This window comes from Stegostoma tigrinum, chromosome 4 (assembly GCF_030684315.1).
Source record: "Stegostoma tigrinum isolate sSteTig4 chromosome 4, sSteTig4.hap1, whole genome shotgun sequence".
Taxonomy (NCBI): Eukaryota; Metazoa; Chordata; class Chondrichthyes; order Orectolobiformes; family Stegostomatidae; genus Stegostoma; species Stegostoma tigrinum.
Genome location: NC_081357.1, coordinates 50,011,516 through 50,032,044, shown reverse-complemented (window position 1 = coordinate 50,032,044; position 20,529 = coordinate 50,011,516). Strand labels below are relative to the sequence as shown.

Sequence of the window (20,529 nt, the reverse complement as noted above, 5' to 3'; positions counted from 1 at the left end):
TGTCATATTTACTGAGTACTTATCCTGAAACACTGAATTTGTGTTTGAGACTTCCCAACCATGGGAAACGATCTCATGGTATCTAGCTTGTTTCGTAATTGTAATTTTATAGAGATCACCCAGAATTCTTTGACAGTAACACTCATATCCCTTAATACATAAAAAAAGTCTTGAGGATTTGTCAGATTTGTAGGGGGCTTGACAGGGTAGATGCTCAGAGGTTGTTCCCTTCGTGGGAGATGCTAAGACCAGAGGGCACAATCTCAGTGTAAAGGGTCACCCATATAAGACAAAGATGAGAAGGAATTTCTTCTGTCTGAGGCTAGAGAATCTGTAATTTTTTTTAATCACAGAGAACCTCAAGACTGGGTCATTAAGGACATTCAAGGTTGAGAGAATCAGATTTTTAATTAGTAGGGGAATCAAGGATTATGTAGAAAAGGCAGGAAAGTGGAGTTGAGAATTATCAGGTCAGCCATAATCCTATTGATTGCTGTAGCGGACTCTGACTGATGGCCGCGTTCTGATGGCTGCTACACCTTATGGTCTCATTTTTGTTGACTCAGTTTCTCCTATACTTATTCTCTATTTATATTACTTAATGTACATATTTGACTGGTGTCTCAGATACCTCTTATTTCTATATGCAATTTGTACATTGTGAAGACAGACACACAGTGTCTGCTACTTTTAAAATTTCCACAATTGTTTCTGCCAAAATTTACTTTAGCCACTCTCCTTTTGAAAATACTTGTAAAATGTCTTACAGTCTGTTTTATATTTCTACATATGGTGTGGATAGGCTGTCAGAAAGCTTTTGAGAAGGTATCATGCAGAAGACTGCGAGAGGGAATCAAGGATCTGCAGTTCAGGCAGTAACAGTAAACTGGAATGATAATTATAGGAAAAGGTTGCACTCAAAGTGGATTAGGGTATCCCACAGGCTTCCGTTCTGGAACACCTACAATTCCTAAGAACTTCAACGATTTCAGTCTAGCCTTAGAAGGAATGGATCTATATTTGCAGATAATACTAAATGAGAAGGTGCAGGAAATAAATTCGAGAACTAAAAACTCGCAAGAAAATAGCACTTAGATAATGCATCAGGCATGAAAAGTCAGTAGGCATAACATGGTACAATTGGTAAGAGAATTTTTTTTTAAATGTTCAAATTGAATGGGTATTGAATTGCTTACATAGAAATGCAGGTAGGTAAAAAATATTGATGTAGCTTTTATGATTTTACACCAACAGATTTTCCTCTTACATAACTGAGGGCGGTCATGAACTTTTGTGAAGTTATGGAATCAGACAAATATTTGAGCCAATACCAACTTAAAGAAAATTGCAAAGCAGTGTCAATTTGTGTTTAAAAATCTCCTGGACATTGTAACTTAGGGCATACTTTTTTAGCTGTTTCATTTTTGTAAAATATTCATAATTTGGACTCATTATCATGTTCAAAAACTTTCAGAATTTAGCTCCATCGGTATAGTGAGAATGCAGATTTGCAGCCAGGTAATATAACTCCCATATTGAAGATCACTCTCTGTAGCTCAGAACCGTAACAGAATAAAGCACATCCCAACTACTTTCCTGCGTCTCTTGATAAAAATCGATGATGTAATAAGCATTTGTGAAGTCTTTATTTATTCTTAACTATTACCAATGGATGCTTCTAGATCTCAAAAAGTCAAATAAAATTGACAGGATCCATCCTGATTCCTGGTGAGTTGTAACAATTTAGGCAAAATCCATAGGTCACACAAGTATGGCTATTCAATCTTAAACACAGAATTATAAAGCAATGGAATCACTCAAATCTGAACTGTTTGTGGAATCCTTTCTAATACATATTCTGCTAAATTTGTTATACAATTTCTAAGACAAGCACTTCTTTCATTTAAAAAAATAAACAAGCACGTTAAGCAATTCGCTGTCAGTGCCAATCACTGCAGGAGTTCCTACCTCAATTTTTGTGCGGTAAACGACCAGACGTCGGAGACCTGAGATCTTAGCAATATGGCAGAAAGCCTGAGTGTTTAGTTTATCACAGGATGAAAGGTTCAGCTCCTGGAGGTTTGGGCACATCTGAGCAATAACCTCGAGGCAAGTTTCATTCAGGAAGTGGCAGCAGGCCAACTCCAGACGCACCAGCTCATATCCACACACTTGCATGAATCTGCACAGGAAGCACAGCAATCATAGGGTTAAATCCTGTCAAAGTAGTAGGCGTCAAGCTGTGAGCGTATGCGCCAGACATCACAAAGAGGCAACGTCAGGAGTAAGCTATAGAAAAACAGCAGATGTTACACTGGAAGTGAAAAGGTGCAAAGTTCTGAATTAATATATGGAACAGATCTGAAAAATCAGTTACTGCTTACAGATTTATTCATCCAGTAGGTAAACTGACACCTTAATTAAAGCAGTCAAGTACTGCTGCTTTTTATTTTAGAAAATAATCTAACCTGTCAATCCAAAAGCTCATTACATTTAAAAAATAAAACAAGTGTGCATAAATAAATGCCACAATATGAAGAACAGTCCAGCAAAGTTATCCCATCCTTCGGATGCTTACTGACCTATCGTGCATTTTGGGCATTTCTTCGTTTTAGTTCACGAAACAAGGGAGGTGAAACTTTGTATTCACTGTACTTAAATAAGAAGAGGGAACAAACAACTACAATCTCTTAGTCATCATCATTCAGTAAAACCACAGTCAAGAACAATCGAGGTGAACTGCAAAGTATAGGATAACGAAAGGAACAAACAAAAATTAGTTTCTATCTTGATAAGATCTCTACATATGATGCTTCTAATAAATATTTGATTACCAGCAAAATACTTAGAAAAGGAGTGTGATTTATTGAAGATGTAAGAAAGGAAAGGGAGTCACTATTCGGTTTCTTGAAAATTTTAGAAAATCAAAACATTATAAGAATGTTGATAAATGTTTGTCGCTGGAAGTTTAAAACTCATTTTGGTCAAATATTTTTCATCTAATTCTTCTAAAATTGCAATACCGTTCCCCTGAACTGATCAAATCCGGCATTTTTTGCCACATTAGAAAATACTCAGTTTTGTGGACATTGCCTCAATGCTTTGCAATTCTGGTTTGTGTGCTTGGAATTTAAGAGGGAGCAACAAGCTGATTATTAAAAATATTTACAAACAATTGTGATTAGCCTGGGAGGATGACTTTTTCCAAATGGGTGCCTTGTAGAATAAAGTTATTAGAGATTGCAAGGAGGAATCCCTTACGGCAACATTCAGGTAAACTGTACTTTTCAAATAGATAGTACAATACCAACTTCAGTCAGTCTCCTGGAAGGTCTCCCAGCCTGACTACTGTCACAAGTGACAGGCCGACTGGTATGGCATGTTTGGAATGGAAGAGGAATGAAAGGAATTCCATTCTCTAAATTAAAAATTAAAGGAAATTTTAAAAAGCGAGAGTTGCTGAATTAAATTAAATTTCAAATATGTTTAGTGCTTAAGTAGACAGAATATTCACTACTGCTTCCAGAAAGTAAGGAAGGCATTGCCAGAATTAGATGTGCTGCAAAAAAAATTGTTTCACATGTAAAGGGCTCCTGAAACAACAACCACTAACAGACAATTTTTTAAACAAAGGCAACATTACACTCTACAAAAGAAAACTCATGGATGCAAAAACAGAAGTTGCAGGAAGAGCTGAGCAGGTCCGGCAGCATCCATGAAGGAAAAATCAGAGTTAACATTTCGGGTCCGGTGACCTTCCTCAGAACTGTTCTGATTTTTTTCTTCACAGATACTGCCAGACCTGCAGAGCTTTTCCAGCAGCTGTTTTTCTGATGAAGGGTCTAGACCCGAAACGTCAGCTTTTGTGCTCCTAAGGTGCTGCTTGGCCTGCTGTGTTCATCCAGCTCCACACTTTGTTATCTCGGATTCTCCAGCATTTGCAGTTCCCATTATCTCTTTTCCAGCAGCTTCTGTTTTTGTTCCTGATTTACAGCATCCACAGTTCTTTTGGTTTTTATTTAGTGTAAAACTGATGGACGGCCTGACATGAAGTCTCAGTTCTTGAAACACCTGGACCTTGTATTATCAGGCACACAGAGAGCTGAGGCTTACTACCGTCTGATTAGTGTCGCACATTTCCGTTTGTTAAACTAGTGTGGTGTATTGAGGGCCAACATAAAAACTGTGCATTGGGCTTATCAAATTTATTTAATCAGAGTTGCTCCCAAAATGTAGCTTCACCACAATAGCAGTGCTTCAGAGCTCCAGTGCCCACTTAGAATGGGTCTTTTAGGAGATGTCGGTCAAAAAAAACATACTTTCCTCCTGTGTGGCCTTCTGTCTCCCCAATATAGTCAAATCACCTCCCTCTACTGCAATTATTTGGTCTTAAACTACTCAAAAGATAAACTGATACTCTCTCAAAGAACCAGGCTGCAAGAGCCCCCAGCAGACCATCAACTTGCCATTTGCAGTGTGCCATTGATAAGCACTAGGAACACCAAAACATATTTAAATGAGCTGTCTTGCATCATTGGATGAGTTCAACTCCACAATCACAAGCCAATTCACCAGGCCTACATTATCAGCTCAACAGCGTCTGCTCACTAATGACAAACTTGAATATTTAATATTCTTTGGTGCCTGCAGTAAATTACTTTTATTCAAGAATTACATTAACACTGACCTGCAAAATCCTTCCATGGAGATGGATCCCCTATTCCCAGTCCAAGACAGATTTAAAGACTGCACAAGAGCACAGCGTGACTGCAGGTGCTCCAGAGAGGCATCATTCAGTCCCGCCCAGTAAGGCTGTAAACTGAGCTGGACATACTGAAGAGGATCATAGCAATGTTGGTACAATAATTTGCAGGTCTGTGCCAACTGGCAAAGGTCTGGCACTGTCAGGTGACTGAGGATCAGCTGGATTAACTGTGGGGGGAAAAAAAACAGCAGAATGAAAACCAGGTACAGCTTTGTTACACATTACTCTCATACATAGTCTCACACGAGCTACCATCAAATAAAGCATTACTTTAGAATTTCAGTTTTGGGGGGAGAAATCAGAATAATTGGAAAGGAGAATTTGTTCATACTCGACAGAGATTGTCCTGGACTGCTTGTGCCATCAGCCATTCCCCACAAGGTCCTTGCGATATTCACCATGAATAGTTTTGAGGAAATTCAGAGCCCTGGAGAGATCAACTTAACTTGTGCAGCTTTGAAACACTATGCAGACAATTCTTCCTTATTATTTTCCTCACTAGTTTACTCCTTTCTGAAAGCTCTTATTCCTTTTCGGGTACTATTCAATAAATCACCCAAGTAGTTATTATTGTTGTGAAAGGTTGATCAGGTCCACAAGTCCACCAGCTATTATTGAACATTATTGACTCATACATTCACACAGCATGTCAATCAGGAGTGAGAATCCCAGCTGATTTTTCATTTCTCAATATAATGGCAGAGAGAACATAAGAAAAGAGGAGCAAGAATAGGCCACTCAGTCCCCCAAGCCTGTCCTAACATTCAGCAAGGTCATAGCTGATCTGGCCCAGGCCTTAGCTCTTCTTTCACTGAGCCCTCAATTCTTTGATTTTCAAAGCTCTATCAACCTTCTCTTTAAATACTTCCAGTTATCTAGCCTCCACAACTAACTGGGGTCGAGAATTCTAGACTATCGATTCTCTTTTGAACCATCTCCAATGCTATTATATCCTAGTTTAAATACAGGAACCAAAACTACGCAGTACTCAGCAAAATCATGTACAGTTATAACAAGCCTTCCCTATTTTTAAACTCCAATGTCTAGCAATAAAGACCTAAATTTAACTTGCCTTCTTAATTACGCACTGCATTTACATGCTAACTTTTTGTTTCATGCACAAGAACAACCGAGATCCCTCTGTGTTGCACTTATTTGCAGTTTCTCTCCATTTAAATAATGGACATTTTTTTTATTCTTCCTGCTAAAGTGTACGACATTTTACTTTCCAATATTAAACTTCATCTGCAAGTTCTTGCCCATTCACTCAACATATATTTTTCCTTTGTAGATTCCTTATGTCTTCATCACGTCTTGGCCTCCCACTTAATTTTGGACCATGTGGATACATTATACTCTATCTCCTCCTCCAGGTTAATCATATAAATAGTAAACAATTGAGGCCTTTGAACTGATTCTTGCAGCATTCGATTTGTTACATATTTCCAAAACGGAAAAGCTCACTTATCCTGACTCTTTGTGCCAAATGTGTTAACCAGTCCTCAATCTATGTTAAAACATGGCCCCAATACAGTGAGCACCTATCTTGTGCAACTACCTTTATGTAGCACCCCATCGAATAGCTTCTGAATACCCAACAACTACCAGTTTCCCTTTTCCAACTCTGCTGGCTATATCCTTAAGGGATTCTAGGAAGCTTGTCAAATAGATTATCTCTTTCACAGAACCAAGATGACTTTGCTTGGTCGTATGAAGCTTTTCTAAATGCCCTGCACTTTCTTCCTTACTAACAGAGTCCAGCTTTTTCCCAATGACAGATGTTAGGCTAACTGGCCTATAATTTCCTATTTCTGTCTTCATCTCTTCTTGAACAGGGGTGTCACAATGATGGTGTTCCATTCTATTAGAATCCTCGCAGCATCCAATGAATTTTGGAATATTTTAATAAATACCTCCAACTATTTCTGCAGCCACTTTGTTTAAAACACTTGGAAGCAGGCCATCTGGTCCTGGCCCTGGTCCTGGCAACTTGTCTGTCTACAGCCCCATTAGTATGTCAAATACTTTGTCCCTCATGACAGAGACTGTTAAAAAATGTTTCCTCCCATTAGCATTTTGCTTATCTGATTACATTAGGATAGTTATAATGTTCTGCACCATGATGCTCAATACAAAATACTGATTTACATTATCAGACATTTACCTGTTATCCATTATCAATTCACTAGCTTCATCCTCTAAAGGTACAACACTCATTTTAGCGACTTTTTTTATATACTCATAGTAGCTTTTTGCTGTTTGGTTTTATGCTTATTGTCAAATCACTTATATAACTAATTTCATCCCTTTTCATTAGCTATCTACTGCTGGTTACTAAAGAAGTTTCAGTCCTCTGGCTTACCTCTAGAGCTGTCACTTTGAATGTCTTAGGTTTTGATTGGAAAATCTTCTTGATCATTTTTCTCTGCCATGGGTAGTTCATCCTTCTCATTATGTCATTTTTTTTGACTGGAATAAATGTTTGTTGAGCATTATGAAATATCTATTTAAATGCCTGCTACTGCTCTTGACTGACCTTTACCTTAGTCTATTTTCCCAGTCTGCTTTAGATAATGCCTTCTTCAAACCTTTGTAACTGCCTTTATTTAAGTTGGGGACATTAGTTTGAGACTCAGCTTGCTCTCCTTCAAAATGTATTTGAAATTTATGATCATTAAAAGATCCCCCACAGCGTCTTTAACTGTGAGATCTCTTAATTCTATCTCAGCACACATCACTAGGTCAAACAGAGCTTGTTCCCAGATGGGTTATGTTTTGTACTGCTCCAAGAAGGAATCCCAGATGAATCCAACAAATTCATCTGCCATAATATGCTTGGCCATCTGATCTGTCCTGTCAGTATGCAGATTAAAGTCACCTATGGCAAATGTAGGGCCCTGCTGGCATATCTCCATTATTTATGATTTACATTTTGTTCTACAGTCAGTCAACTCTTTGCGGACCTGTGGATGAATCCTACCTGTGACTTCTTTCCCTTGTTATTCATTGTTTGTACGGATATCAGATAAAATAAAATCAAAATGGTGTGGATGCTGGAAATCTGAAATAGAAATGGCACTCAAGCACTTTCTGATTGTACACTGCGATCTATAGCACCTGTATCGCAACTTAACACTTCACTGGTGCCTTCCTTTATTAACAAAGTTACTCCATGTCCTTTTCCTTTCTGCCAGTTTTTAAGGTTTGTTGAAAATCCTTGAATATTCAGCTCCTAGCCCTGGTCACCCTACAACCACGTCTCTGTAATAACTATTTAGTCATATTCATTAATTTTTGTTTATGCTATCAACTCATTTATGTTGTTACAAATAGAGCTTTGACATTTTACTATTTCTACTTACTTTGGTTCTAATTTCTGCATACATTGTCTGCCCCTTCCTGTCACAGTTTGGTAATTGTTTACTTCTTTCCAAAACTGCATCTCTACCCTTGTGTTTCTTTTCGATTTTTGAACTTCCCTTTAATTAAACCCTCTCCCTACTAATTAGCTTCAATCCCGATCCACGACCCTAGATATATGATTCACCATGACACTGGTCCCATCATGGTTCAAATGAACCCTATCCCAATGGAACAGCTTTCTTTCTCCAGTACTGGGGTCATTGCCCCATGATTGGAACCCATTTCTCCCTTACCAATCTTTCAGCCATGCATTTATCTCTTTCATCTCATTTACCCTACACTAATTTGCATGTGGCTCAGGTAATAATGCTGAGATTATTATTTTGTGGTCCAGTTTTAGAATTTGGCACCGAGTCGCTTTCTAATCCTTCAACAGAACTGCTTTCCTAGTCCTAGCAATATTTTTAATATCTTTACAGACAACTAGATCCTTTCCAATCTCAGTCCAAATTCCTCTCCAGCCCAGAAGAGATGTCGTGAATCTTAATACAAGGTAGACAACGCAGCTGTCAGGATTCTATGTCTTTGATGCAAAGAATAATATTTATTTCCCTAACTATGCTATTACATTTTTCTTACCCTCTTTCCCTCCATTTGAATGGTGTTCTGTACCAAGGTTAAGTTGCTCATCCTGCCTGCAGTCTATCCACACCAAAAACAAGAAACTCAGAGCTATTAGACAAGGTTAGACCGCATTTGACATAGTTAATCTAAGAGATGTGACTGCATCCAGGTAACACAGTATCTAGGTACCTCTTTCCCTCTTTGATGTGTTGCAATATCCTCAGTTTAAACTTCCGCTCATCAATGCTGAGCCAAGGTGTCTCAAGCAGCAACGCATCGGTGTTCACTAGCTCCCACACGCTGCAGCTACAACACACTGGGCGCCCAATCATCTCTAATCCACTTAGTTAATTCACTTGCATGCTAAATAATTTAGAAGTAAATTGCCTATCTTGACTCTTCAGCTACAATGTTGTCTCCTGATTTAAATCAACTGGCCAAACTAGAGTGACACAGAATCAAAACTCACTAACCATTGGCCTGCTTTCTTGTGACATCACGGTTTTGGTTCTGATAGGTAAAAACAGGTCTCTCTGTCACTGGTTGTTTTCTCCTGCCACTGCTGCCCTTCTAATACAGGTCTGTTCTCTTCATCCTCTCACAGGGAATCTGACAAGCTGCACATTCTTCCCAGTCTTAAAAGTAAATAATCTTGTTCCTTCCACTAGCTTTTCGGTTTAGATTTTTGAACTCAACAAAGACGGGGGATCACAGAATTGTTACATCATTACACTGAGTCGAATCTGGCCTTGCTAAGGATCAATTCACACACTGTGACCCTCCTGCCTCTCTCCTCACATCTTCACACGGGTCTCTTCTTCAAATGTTTAGAAAATATAGAACAATTATGGTAATGTCCGTACTGTCTAGCACTTGAGCCATATCCCCCTGGTGGTTACGGGGCCTCAGGCACTTGTTCAAACACTTTTCAAATAAGTTGAGCTTCTGCCTCTGCTGTCTTTTGACACAGTGATTTTCAGATGCCGTCCCCCCTCACCTCCCCTCTAATTTCTTTTATAGGTTATTTTAAATTTTTACTTTCCAGTCACCAATCTTCCTGCTTAGAGAAGTAAGCTCTTTCCCTGGGTCATTACATGTATGTTCAAAGCTGAGATAGATTTTTAATCAGGAAGAGAATCAACGGTCAAGAGGAAAGTGTGGTTGAGAATTATCAGGTCAATGATGATTTCATTGAATGCTGGAGCAGGCACGATGGATTGAATGGCTGACTTCTGTTCCTATGTATCATGGTCTTTTCATAAACTAGTATACCTCAATCACCTCCATTCCAAAGTAAACAACCTCAGTCCATCCAATCTTTTTCGTGGCTTCAGTTTTCCCTCTCCAGTACAAATATACATTTGCCCAAATACAAATTTCAGAGAACATTGTTCTTCTGAGGAGCAGAAAATGAAAATGTGGATGAATATGTTGTCCTCATAGAGCACAAGTGCCCTGACAACAGCATATGCAAAGTGTGGCTGTGCTTGCCCTGGTGCTGAAACTGTGGAACAGCTGCTTAGTTCCTGAAAGCATGCACACCATGCCAGTGCAAGCCTGTTATCACACATGCAATGTAGCAATGATCCAGCATCTGTTCCGCAATTTGATTTATCTAAGGACCTTCTCTTATTACCTTAAGAATACATTTGCTCTCACCTGTAGCAGTCAACCTTATTTTTCAGATGCCTTCTAAATGTGTTCACTCTTACCCACTAGCATTACCTTCATCAGCACTTGAAGATTATCCAAATGCATTAAATTCTACAGTAAAACTATTCATGTGAAAAAAAAACAACCCGTGAGATTTTTTGTATAAATTGGCTTATGGTTTTGCCCTTCTGGTTCACAGCTGTTGCCTTTCCCTGCATTAACTACACTTTGATCAATCCCTAGGCAGTGTCCTCCAGTGATTCATGCCCCATTTGCTCCACAGCTGACCCCCAAACAAACCCCCGACATCTATGCATCATACCTTGTTTATTCTCCCACAAAAATTGGACTACATTAAAGGTTTCCTGCAGTATAAGTGATCCTTTATCTCTACATGTGAAATCAAACATCAAGGGCCAAAACTGCCTTAAGCTACTTTATAACCCAACGGCATTGTTAGTTTGTAGGTCACTGTGCATTTCAATTTATAGATCTGAGAAAATATACAGTTAAGTTAACTGGAAAACACATGCAGGCATACAGCAAAAATACAAAGTACCTGGATCCACCAGCAAGTCAGGCAATACATCTGTGCTGAGAATAGACAAGTGGATGCTTCAGGAGAACTCTTCAGCAGAACCCAAGCCTGGAATGTCAACCTGACAGCTTACTCAGAAACTTGAAAATTGTTCCCCTACTCGGCCGCTTCAATGGTCGAGCTGCTGGTTTGTTTCTAATATCATTTGGCTACGCAGAATTCTGCGAAAAAGAAACACTCTGCAAAGAAGCTAAAAGAAACTCCTCCCCTCTCAACACCCGCCACTCTCAGGATTACTGTGATAGGAATGATGGTCTTAACACACAACCTTACTATTGTGCACTGATAGGGGCAGCACTGGGAATCCAGTCTGGACTTGAGAGCCAGAAATTCTCTTTTTCTGGATATGAATCAGATTTTTGTTTTAACTTAGCTATCAATTCAACAAAGTACTTTTTGTAGATCAGCTTCTGTGACTGGTGTTGGCCATTAAGGAGTAGACGTTGCTTCATGCAACACTACACATTGCTTCTGAGGTAAAAGCATTTTGATATGCAACTTAAATCAAACAATACCGTCAAAAACAAAACTCACTGACTTCACCTTAGAAAGTACTACTGTGTGCACCAGAGTAATAGTTGATCTCCGGACTGTGTTCTTTTGGTAGCTGCCACAACATCTTCTATAAAGGTTCCCACACGCCGACACGCCTGCCTCCAATTGGTTGACAGCTCCTAGTGGACCTGATTCCATCTAGAAAGACCTGCCCAGTGTCCAGAGGACCACCTGTTTGGTACAGGGTCCAGGTGACTTTTCTTAGGAAATGAAGCGAGCCTGTTATTCAGTTTGCAGAATATTCCACTCTGGCTATCAGAAACTCAATGTTTATATGACTATATATATTAAACCGTGTGATATTAATGCATCCTTTAATTAGGAACCCTAGTGTGTAGCACAGTGAGCAATTCCAAATCCAATTAGGAAAAAAATTTTTAACGATTTTGAAGGGTTGACAAGGCTATGTATGCTGTTGTCCATTCTGCTGCCTTGATTGATACCTGGTGGTCCATCTGGTTTCAGTCCTTTTATAATCAGTCTGATACAACTGTGGTTTGTCAGACCATTTCAGAAGACATGTAATAGCCACCTTTATTGCTGTGGGCCTGGAATCCATGTAAACAAAACCAAGACACAATACTGCACACTTTCTTCCCTGTAGGCTGTCAGTGATCCATATGGCTACAAAGTAGTCTTTCTTTAAAAGACGTGATTGTTAAGAGTACTCTCACTCTTCATTTGTGCAAAACAACCCATTTGGCAGCCTGTACGGGACAACTCAAAAAATAATGCTCATTCAAATAATATAGTCAAAACAATATCATCGCACCAAACATGGGGAAAGCATTTCTTTTCAGAAAAAAAAGTCAACTAGAATCATGGAATCAAATGGTCTTAAATGTTCTACATGTAGATATGCTGATCACAGTCTGTGGAAAGCCATAAATATTCAGTCAACTAATTCACGGCAGAGACTAGAACCTGCGGCCAGGATTCTTTGTTGTGCACAGTCACCAGCCAATCAATAAATGATTATAATTTGTCATAATAACAGTCTGCTGAACCAGTTCTGCGGGTGGGAGGCAGAGATGGTGGCATAACAGTAATATCATTGGACTGAAACTCCAGATGTGTACATTAATGCTTTGGAAACATGGGTACAAATCCCTCTAAATAGCTGGTGGAAATTAAATGCAAAGTCTAAATCGGGAATATAAGTATATCAGTAATGTCACTAAAGCTCTTCTGGTTCACTGATGTCCTCTAGGGAAGGAAATCTGCCGTCCCTTACCTGGTCTGGCCTACATGTGACTCCATGCCCATACCATTGTGGTGGACTCTTCACTGTCCTGTCAAATAGCTCAAGATCAACTTGGGATGGCCAACAAAGGCTGGCCTCTCCTGCGATGTTCAAATCCCATGAAAGAAAGAAGAAAAAATATCTTAAGCTAGAAGACTTTACTATTACCTCGTATTTTATTGTCAAGATTTTGCCTTCATTAAGAGGAAACTCAAATCCTTGTTAATCTTCACGGCTTATTCAATGTGCAATAGTCAAAGGGCAAGAAACTAAAGCAGGTATTGTGTAATATTGGGCACAGGAGCAGAATCAGGCCATTCAGCCCCTCAGGCTTTTTCTGCCATTCTTTTATATTGTACTGACTGGATGTGTTATCTCCAAAAAGGAGATACCATGTTGGTGCTAAAGTTGGAGGATATGCAGGAACTCTAGCTCCTTATTTGGAGTTTGGAGCCTGGGTGTATACAATTCCTTCCTATCCACATTAGAACTAACACTGTCCTCTTCACTGTGGATTCCAACAGGTGACCAAAGGAATGCAAGGCCCAGGCTTCAGGCCTAGCCCAGTAAGGATGCCTGCCCTGGGTCTGACTGGACCCTGGTAGCCCTAACCCCTGTTGTGATGTTATTGACCGGTACTGCAGCCTTGCAATGCCTCATACGAGGGCCCATTCACTGTGCAGACTAGGGCAGAGGTGATTACTTGGGGCCAACACAGCTGAACCTCGCTGCTGGAGCTGCTGAATAATTCTGGTAAATGCAGCTTGGCTGTACAGCACACAGATAAACATGTCAACACCAAGACAATGCTGTTGAGGATAGTAGGGTTGTGCTTGTTTGTATTCCTAGGCATATACAGTGGGGCCAGGTCTCTTGGACATCTTGGACATCCTTCCCACTGGTGCAAGAGAGGAGAGTGAAGGACAGAGATGGAGAGGTGTAGGGAGATTATTCCAGAGCTTGGTCCGTAGCCAATTGAAGGCACAGCTACTGATGATGAACCAGTTAAAACTGGGAGGACATGAGCAAGTATTGAAAGAACACAGAGAAGTTGTCGGCTGGAGGAGATTATGGAGGTAACACCGCAGTGAAGGAAAGATAAGGTAAGCTATGAGAAAGGCAGCAAAGTTTTAGATGCCCTCAAGTTTACGGATGGTTCTAGTGATGGTGGGAATAAGCTCACACTGGGTCAAATTTCACACCAAGGTGGTGAACAGATTGGTTTAATTTCTGCAAGGGAGCATGTAGCTAGTGAGTTTGGAGCAGGGACTGCAAGCCAAATGTTGCCAGTATACATGTGCCAACTAACACTGTGTATTCATACAATGTCACTGAGGGACAGCAGAGAACCATTGTTGACATTGTGATGGTAAGGCCTGGGTACCTTAGGGAGAATGCTGGCATCAACCCTTCTTTCTTTATTAGTCTCAGGGCTTTCTCGAAATTCATAGAACATAGAATATAGAGCATAACAGCACAGTACAGGCCCTTCGGCCCTCGATGTTGTGCTGAGTGTCATACCGATCTCAAGCCCATCTAACCTACGCTATTCCATGTACGTCCATACGCTTGTCCAATCATGACTTAAATGTGCCTAAAGTTGGCAAATCTACTACCGTTGCAGGCAAAGCATTCCATTCCCTTACTACTCTCTGAGTAAAGAAACTACCTCTGACATCTGTCCTATATCTTTCACCCCTCAATTTAAAGCTACACCCCCTCGTTATCGCCGTCACCATCCTAGGAAAAAGGCTCTCCCTATCCACCCTATCTAACCCTCTGATTATTTTATATGTTTCAATTAAGTTACCTCTCAACCTTCTTCTCTCTAATGAAAACAGCCTCAAGTCCCTCAGCCTTTCCTCGTAAGACCTTCCCTCCATACCAGGCAACATCCTAGTAAATCTCCTCTGCACCCTTTCCAAAGCTTCCACATCCTTCTTATAATGCGGTGACCAGAACTGTACACAATACTCCAAGTGTGGCCGCACCAGAGTTTTGTACAGCTTCACCATAACCTCTTGGTTCCGGAACTCGATCCCTCTATTAATAAAAGCTAAAACACTGTATGCCTTCTTAACAGCCCTGTCAACCTGGGTGGCAACTTTCAAGGATCTGTGTACATGGACACCGAGATCTCTCTGCTCATCTACACTGCTAAGAATCTTACCGTTAGCCCTGTACTTTGCCTTCCGGTTACTCCTACCAAAGTGCATCACCTCACACTTGTCTGCATTAAGCTCCATTTGCCACCTCTCAGCCCAGCTCTGCAGCTTATCTATGTCTCTCTCCAACCTACAGCATCCTTCGTCACTATCCACAACTCCACCGAGCTTAGTGTCGTCTGCAAATTTACTAACCCATCCTTCTACACCCTCATCCAGATCATTTATAAAAATGACAAACAGCAGTGGACCCAACACCGACCCTTGCGGTACACCACTAGTAACTGGTCTCCAGAATGAACATTTCCCATCAACTACCACCCTCTGTGGTCTTTCAGCAAGCCAATTTCCGATCCAAACTGCTAGATCTCCCACAATTCCATTCCTCCGCATTTTGTACAATAGCCTATTGTGGGGAACCTTATCGAACGCCTTGCTGAAATCCATATACAGCACATCAAGCGATTTACTCTCATCTACGTGTTTGGTCACCCTCTCAAAGAACTCAATAAGGTTTGTGAGGCACGACCTTCCCTTCACAAATCCGTGCTTAGGTACCCAGATAAGACTTATGACATGGCAGTAATCATATACAAGTTACGTTGACACTCCTGGTCACATGAGTCCAGGAAAACATGACTGCCTCCAACTTCACCTACCTGATGACTAAATAAGAAGTAACGGCCTTAGGCATCACTTCCTGATGTTTCCCTCCCTCTGTCTGTTGATTGATAATGTTTTTTTATGACCAAATAAACAGGCATGTCATCTGCATGGGACCGAGCTGATGCCTGATCTCCAACAGCCCTGTCATCATTGCTTCCTACACTGGCTGTGTGCCACTGTCAGTGTTGAGCTCCCCGGGTACAATAGGCTCAGTTGCACAAATTGGTGTGACCATTGAGGTGAATGTCTCTGGTGGTGAAAGGTGCAAATGTTGGTGCCTTGTTTGGCATCATCCTCAGAGATGGTGGTGGTACAACTGGGTGGGGGTGGAAGCTGTGGTGTCTTTTACTTCTTACTCTTCTATTGACTGATGTAGAGGAGAAGAGAAAGAATTAGTTGGTCTCTCGGAAGCTTTGGAGGTTGAGGGTGATCTTACAGAGGTTTGTAAAGTCATGAGGGACATGGATAGGGTGATTAACCAAAGTCTTTTTCCCAGGGTAGGTGAGTCCAAAACGAGGAGGCATAGGTTTACAGGGAGAGGGAAAAGATTTAAAAGGGGCCCAAGCAGCAATGTTTTCATGCACAGGGTGGTGTGTGTATAGAATTAGCTGCCAGAGGAAGTGGTGGAGGCTGGTATAATAACAACATTAATATCTGGATGGGTATATGAATGGGAAGGGTTTAGAGGGATACAAGCCAAATGCTAGCAGACAGGACTAGATTTATCTAAGATACCTGATCGGCATGGACAAGTTGTACTGAAGGGTCTTTTTCCGTGCTGTATGTTTCTATGATTCTATGATTCAGACCAATCCTGAATGCTGACCAAACCATCTCAACTGCCTGATGCTCTATCCAATCATTGTACCATATATATTGGAGTGGGTGGAGCTTCAGATTTGCTCCGATTAACTCTTTCACATCTATCACCTTATACAACACCCAGTGCAAGTGATTCTTTGGCTAAAACAAGTTAGGTAAAATTGTGGAACTAGGCACGAATATTTCCACCTAGCTGGACAGCAGTGAAAGAAACATGGGCAAGAACAAACAGATAAATTAGAACTTTTTTGGTTCTGACCATTTAAGTAATAAAGGAACAAATTTAACTGCAAGGAGCGGATGAATTAAGATCCACTGGACTACTGCATTCTGTAAGTTCCACTGTCTCCAAACAAGATGTTATGTTGAATATCTAAAAATATATTACAATAGAAATGTTTTGTTTTTTTTTCAGAAGTATAACCACAATGTTATTTGGTCTACTTTACACAAGTTTTTACACTGACCTTTAGCAGAGATAGCACCAACTTAAACTTGTCAAATTCACTGGAAAACACCAGATAACAAATGCAAAATAGTCCTTATGCTAGTTATTTGTCCTCCCCCATCCCTTTTCTGACTGGAACAGTTAACCTCTACTCTACTGAATAGAAAATTCATGCACAATTAAGACAGCAATTGCTGTGCCTCATATTTTGAAGTGTTCTAAATTCAGTCATTAGCTCTAGACATGGACAAAGTGGTGAACACAATGACGGAATCAATGCAAGTTTCATCAAACATAATATAGATTACGTAATAATTAGTTCTGACAACTACTCCATTATTCCTGATTTCAGTTGATTAGGAAATGCTGACTTATCAGAAAAAGGGTGAAATAGTTGGATAGAATCTGCGAGGTCTATTTTGCAAAATTGCACAATATTTCCAACTGTGTAAAAGAAAATCCATACAAAAGTGACTGTAGCTCATGATAAATGGTTATTTTTTATTTGTGAGCCAGGATAGCATGCACTAATACTGCTTGACTGCTCTGAGTATGATTGCTGTAGTAAAGCATTTTCTAACAGAGGCTGCGGAATAATGATCTAGAATGGGAGCTGTGTTTCATTCTTCCCCACCCAGCCACGGAAGACTAAAGCCACATGTAGGAAGCCTACCTTACCCCCCATCTCCCACTAAGTGAAAAATCATCTAAATGAACAAACCAGACCAAGAGTGTGAAAATAAGAGTGTGCTTGCCGGTGTATCTCAGTGCACTTCCACACAGACCTACTGAACTGCCATGAGTTAATTCTTGCTGAGTGCTTGTATTCAAAAAGTATTTCCTGAGGCTTATCTGTATCAGTAAATGAGCTGTAACCCAATGAATTTCTTCTAACTTAATTTAAAACCCAATAAACAATATTTCACTCCAATTTTGTTTGGATGAGCAAGGCTATTTTTTTCTGCAGCCAATTCTTTAGATTTTATGCAGTCTATGTTAAATACTTATTCTGACAGGGCCAATGCTTCATCAGTCCTTATCCTCGAGCAACTGTCATGTCATAGCATCAACATCTCAGTTTTCACAACAAGTCATGCTTCAAGTGTCTGAATGTGGACTGCAAATCCAGAATTACTACATTCACAGGCTGCCTCACATAATCTGGAACTTCTGATCCTCATCCAAATCTCGGGTATCTTACTCTGACTGCAAAACAAACAGCCCTAAACCAGAAATAAATGATCATTAAAAAAGAACAATGTATCAGAATGTCAGAGGCATCTCAATAAGTTTTGGAATTAGTCTCCTAACAATGGACACACGAGTTAAGGGCACAAGACAGACATTTAGTACTTTCAGCCTGATGTGCGATCTCATAAGGTCGTGCCCGATCTGATTTAAGAATGGCCAAAAATGCCATTTGTTTAAAAATGAGATTCATAATGGAACAATCCCAGTACAACTATAAATCATCATCATTACAAGAGAAGATGTGTTACGGCTTGTCCACACTGACTGCAGTCGTTTTGGCATAAACACCTTTTAAATCCATTGATTTACTTACATAATAGTGGCATTAGTAACTTTTTGATTGCCAATTAAGTTAATGTTTTACCAAAAATACAGCAACAAAAGCTGAACTAATGTTTAAATTGGATCCCACTCTCCAGATTGTTGATGGCAGAATTACTTTGATTTTTTACCTTGCATGCTCAAAAATCTTCTGAATAAATCTTGCAATTGACAACGCATGTACTTAGGTTTTAACCTTCTTTTGATTTTGTCCAGTTCATCAAAAATGTTATTTTTGTGGATTATTTTAATCTTCTCTTTTGTTTAATTAATTCTTTAGGAGCACAACAGTTAGCTCTGATTCTACTGGTGATATTCAGCTCTGTGGAAGAAGGCTGTGAGTTCAATCTCCATTCCAGGGGTTGGATAATACATGGCCCTGTTGGGTTGTAGCTCAGCATTGGGCACATAAAATATATCTGGTGGCTAGCCCAGCCGACCTTGAGCTGCCCGCCACAATTCATAAGGAAGGTCGGCACCAAGACTGACAGCACATCCAACATATGTAAATAAATAATCAAGTGTCAATTGATCTTGCTAAAAGGTCACAAAATGCTGCCACGTCAGAATACAGCGATGGGGTCAATCAGACAGGAGTTGGGAATGTTGTTTGTAAATACCTACATGGACAAAGGCAAGAAGACAGGAACTTAATTTTCATCAGGGCTACCTCCCCCAAAGTGCCTGTCCAGCCTTTCTTTGGCAGAAGCTGGCTCCCTGCCACTCCGGGAGCTTATATGATTCATCCCCAATCAAAAAGCCCATGTCTTTGCAAAGAAAATGCATTTTTCAGTGTAGACAGTTTTATTTATTCCACATTAGTCTCTTGAACTTACCTCAATCTGTGGTTAAGATGATCAGAGCAGCCATTTAAGGGCAGTATTCATCCTTTTTCATAAATCATTTTGGTCTATGGAAGGTCTGTAGTTACGACTATTGTAACAAAATGTGCTGGCATAGTAGGTAGCAGTTGAAGCTGCGTTTTATACATGATCACTGCTCTTCCATTAATGTACCCTGAGCTTTAACAAGCTAACCGAAGAAGCAGGGCTGTTGTCTGGAATGTTGAAGCAAAGCTACTTTTAAAAAAATTGTCTTATTCCAATTGCTGTACAAACATTAAAAATACTTGGCCTCCAAATAAATCTTTCATTTAAGCAGTAAGAGGACAGCTTATGATACAGTGGATAGTATCCTTGGCCGGAAGCTCTGAGTTCAAGTCCCACCCCAGGATTTGATGGTTAGTTTATAATGTAGCCAAACAGGTTGTTTTCATTATTCAGTTGTAGGATGTGGACATTACTGGCTAGGCCACATTTATTGTCCATTCCTGGTTGTTCAATTAACAGTTAAGGGAGGTGATGGCTTAGACTATCTCTAGATTATTAATCCAGAGACCTAGATAATGTTCTGAGGACTGGACTTCAATTTGCACCATGTCAGATGATAAAATTTGAAGGCAAATAAAAAAACCTAAAGTTATGAGTTTAATGATGACCATGAAACCATTGTCAATTTTTGAAGAAAAAATCTGGTTCACTAAAGCACTTTGGGGAAGGCCTTCAAATGACTCCAGGACCACTGCAATGTAGCTAACTCTTGACCAATGGCAGGTGGTAAAAGCAGGAGTGATTCTTGGTCAGCTATTTGTTGAAAAGAAATGGGATCATCAAGCAGGACTTCCAGGTTACAACAAACACATAAAAACATATAATGTCCCAGAAACATAGACTCCTTGAGTCAGGGGTGGGGTCAGTGGGCTTAGCTGGTTGGGTGGGGGCGCATGTGGATTGGACTGATGCCAACAGAACATGATTTGGTCACCCTTTCTAGCTGGAGTGTATTCAGGAGCTACTTCCTTGCCCCAACTGTGCTGGAGGTCATATTGCTGTGGTCAGACCTGCATTTGGCCAGAAAACTCAAAAAGAAGATGTTAAACTATCAAACAGACCAGGCTTTATGCAGCAAAATATCACATTCTTCAGAAATGTCCTTAAGTATACAACGTACAATAAATTACTTGCAAGTTGTCATGTGGATCAATATGGCAATCGT

The 20,529-nt window shown here is 40.1% G+C and overlaps 1 protein-coding gene across 6 annotated transcripts in view; it reads right to left on the bottom strand.

Annotated features, from left to right (window-relative positions):
• The window catches only part of fbxl4 (F-box and leucine-rich repeat protein 4), a 134,413-nt gene that overhangs the window by 59,493 nt on the left and 54,391 nt on the right, over positions 1 to 20,529 (bottom strand). For all 6 annotated transcript variants that reach the window (XM_048530816.1, XM_059645349.1, XM_048530815.2 and 3 more), the window contains 2 exons: positions 4,688 to 4,932; positions 1,969 to 2,182 (listed from right to left, as the gene is read on the bottom strand). In XM_048530816.1, the coding sequence (XP_048386773.1) occupies positions 1,969 to 2,182; positions 4,688 to 4,932 (459 nt within the window). The remainder of the gene's footprint in view (positions 1 to 1,968; positions 2,183 to 4,687; positions 4,933 to 20,529) is intronic.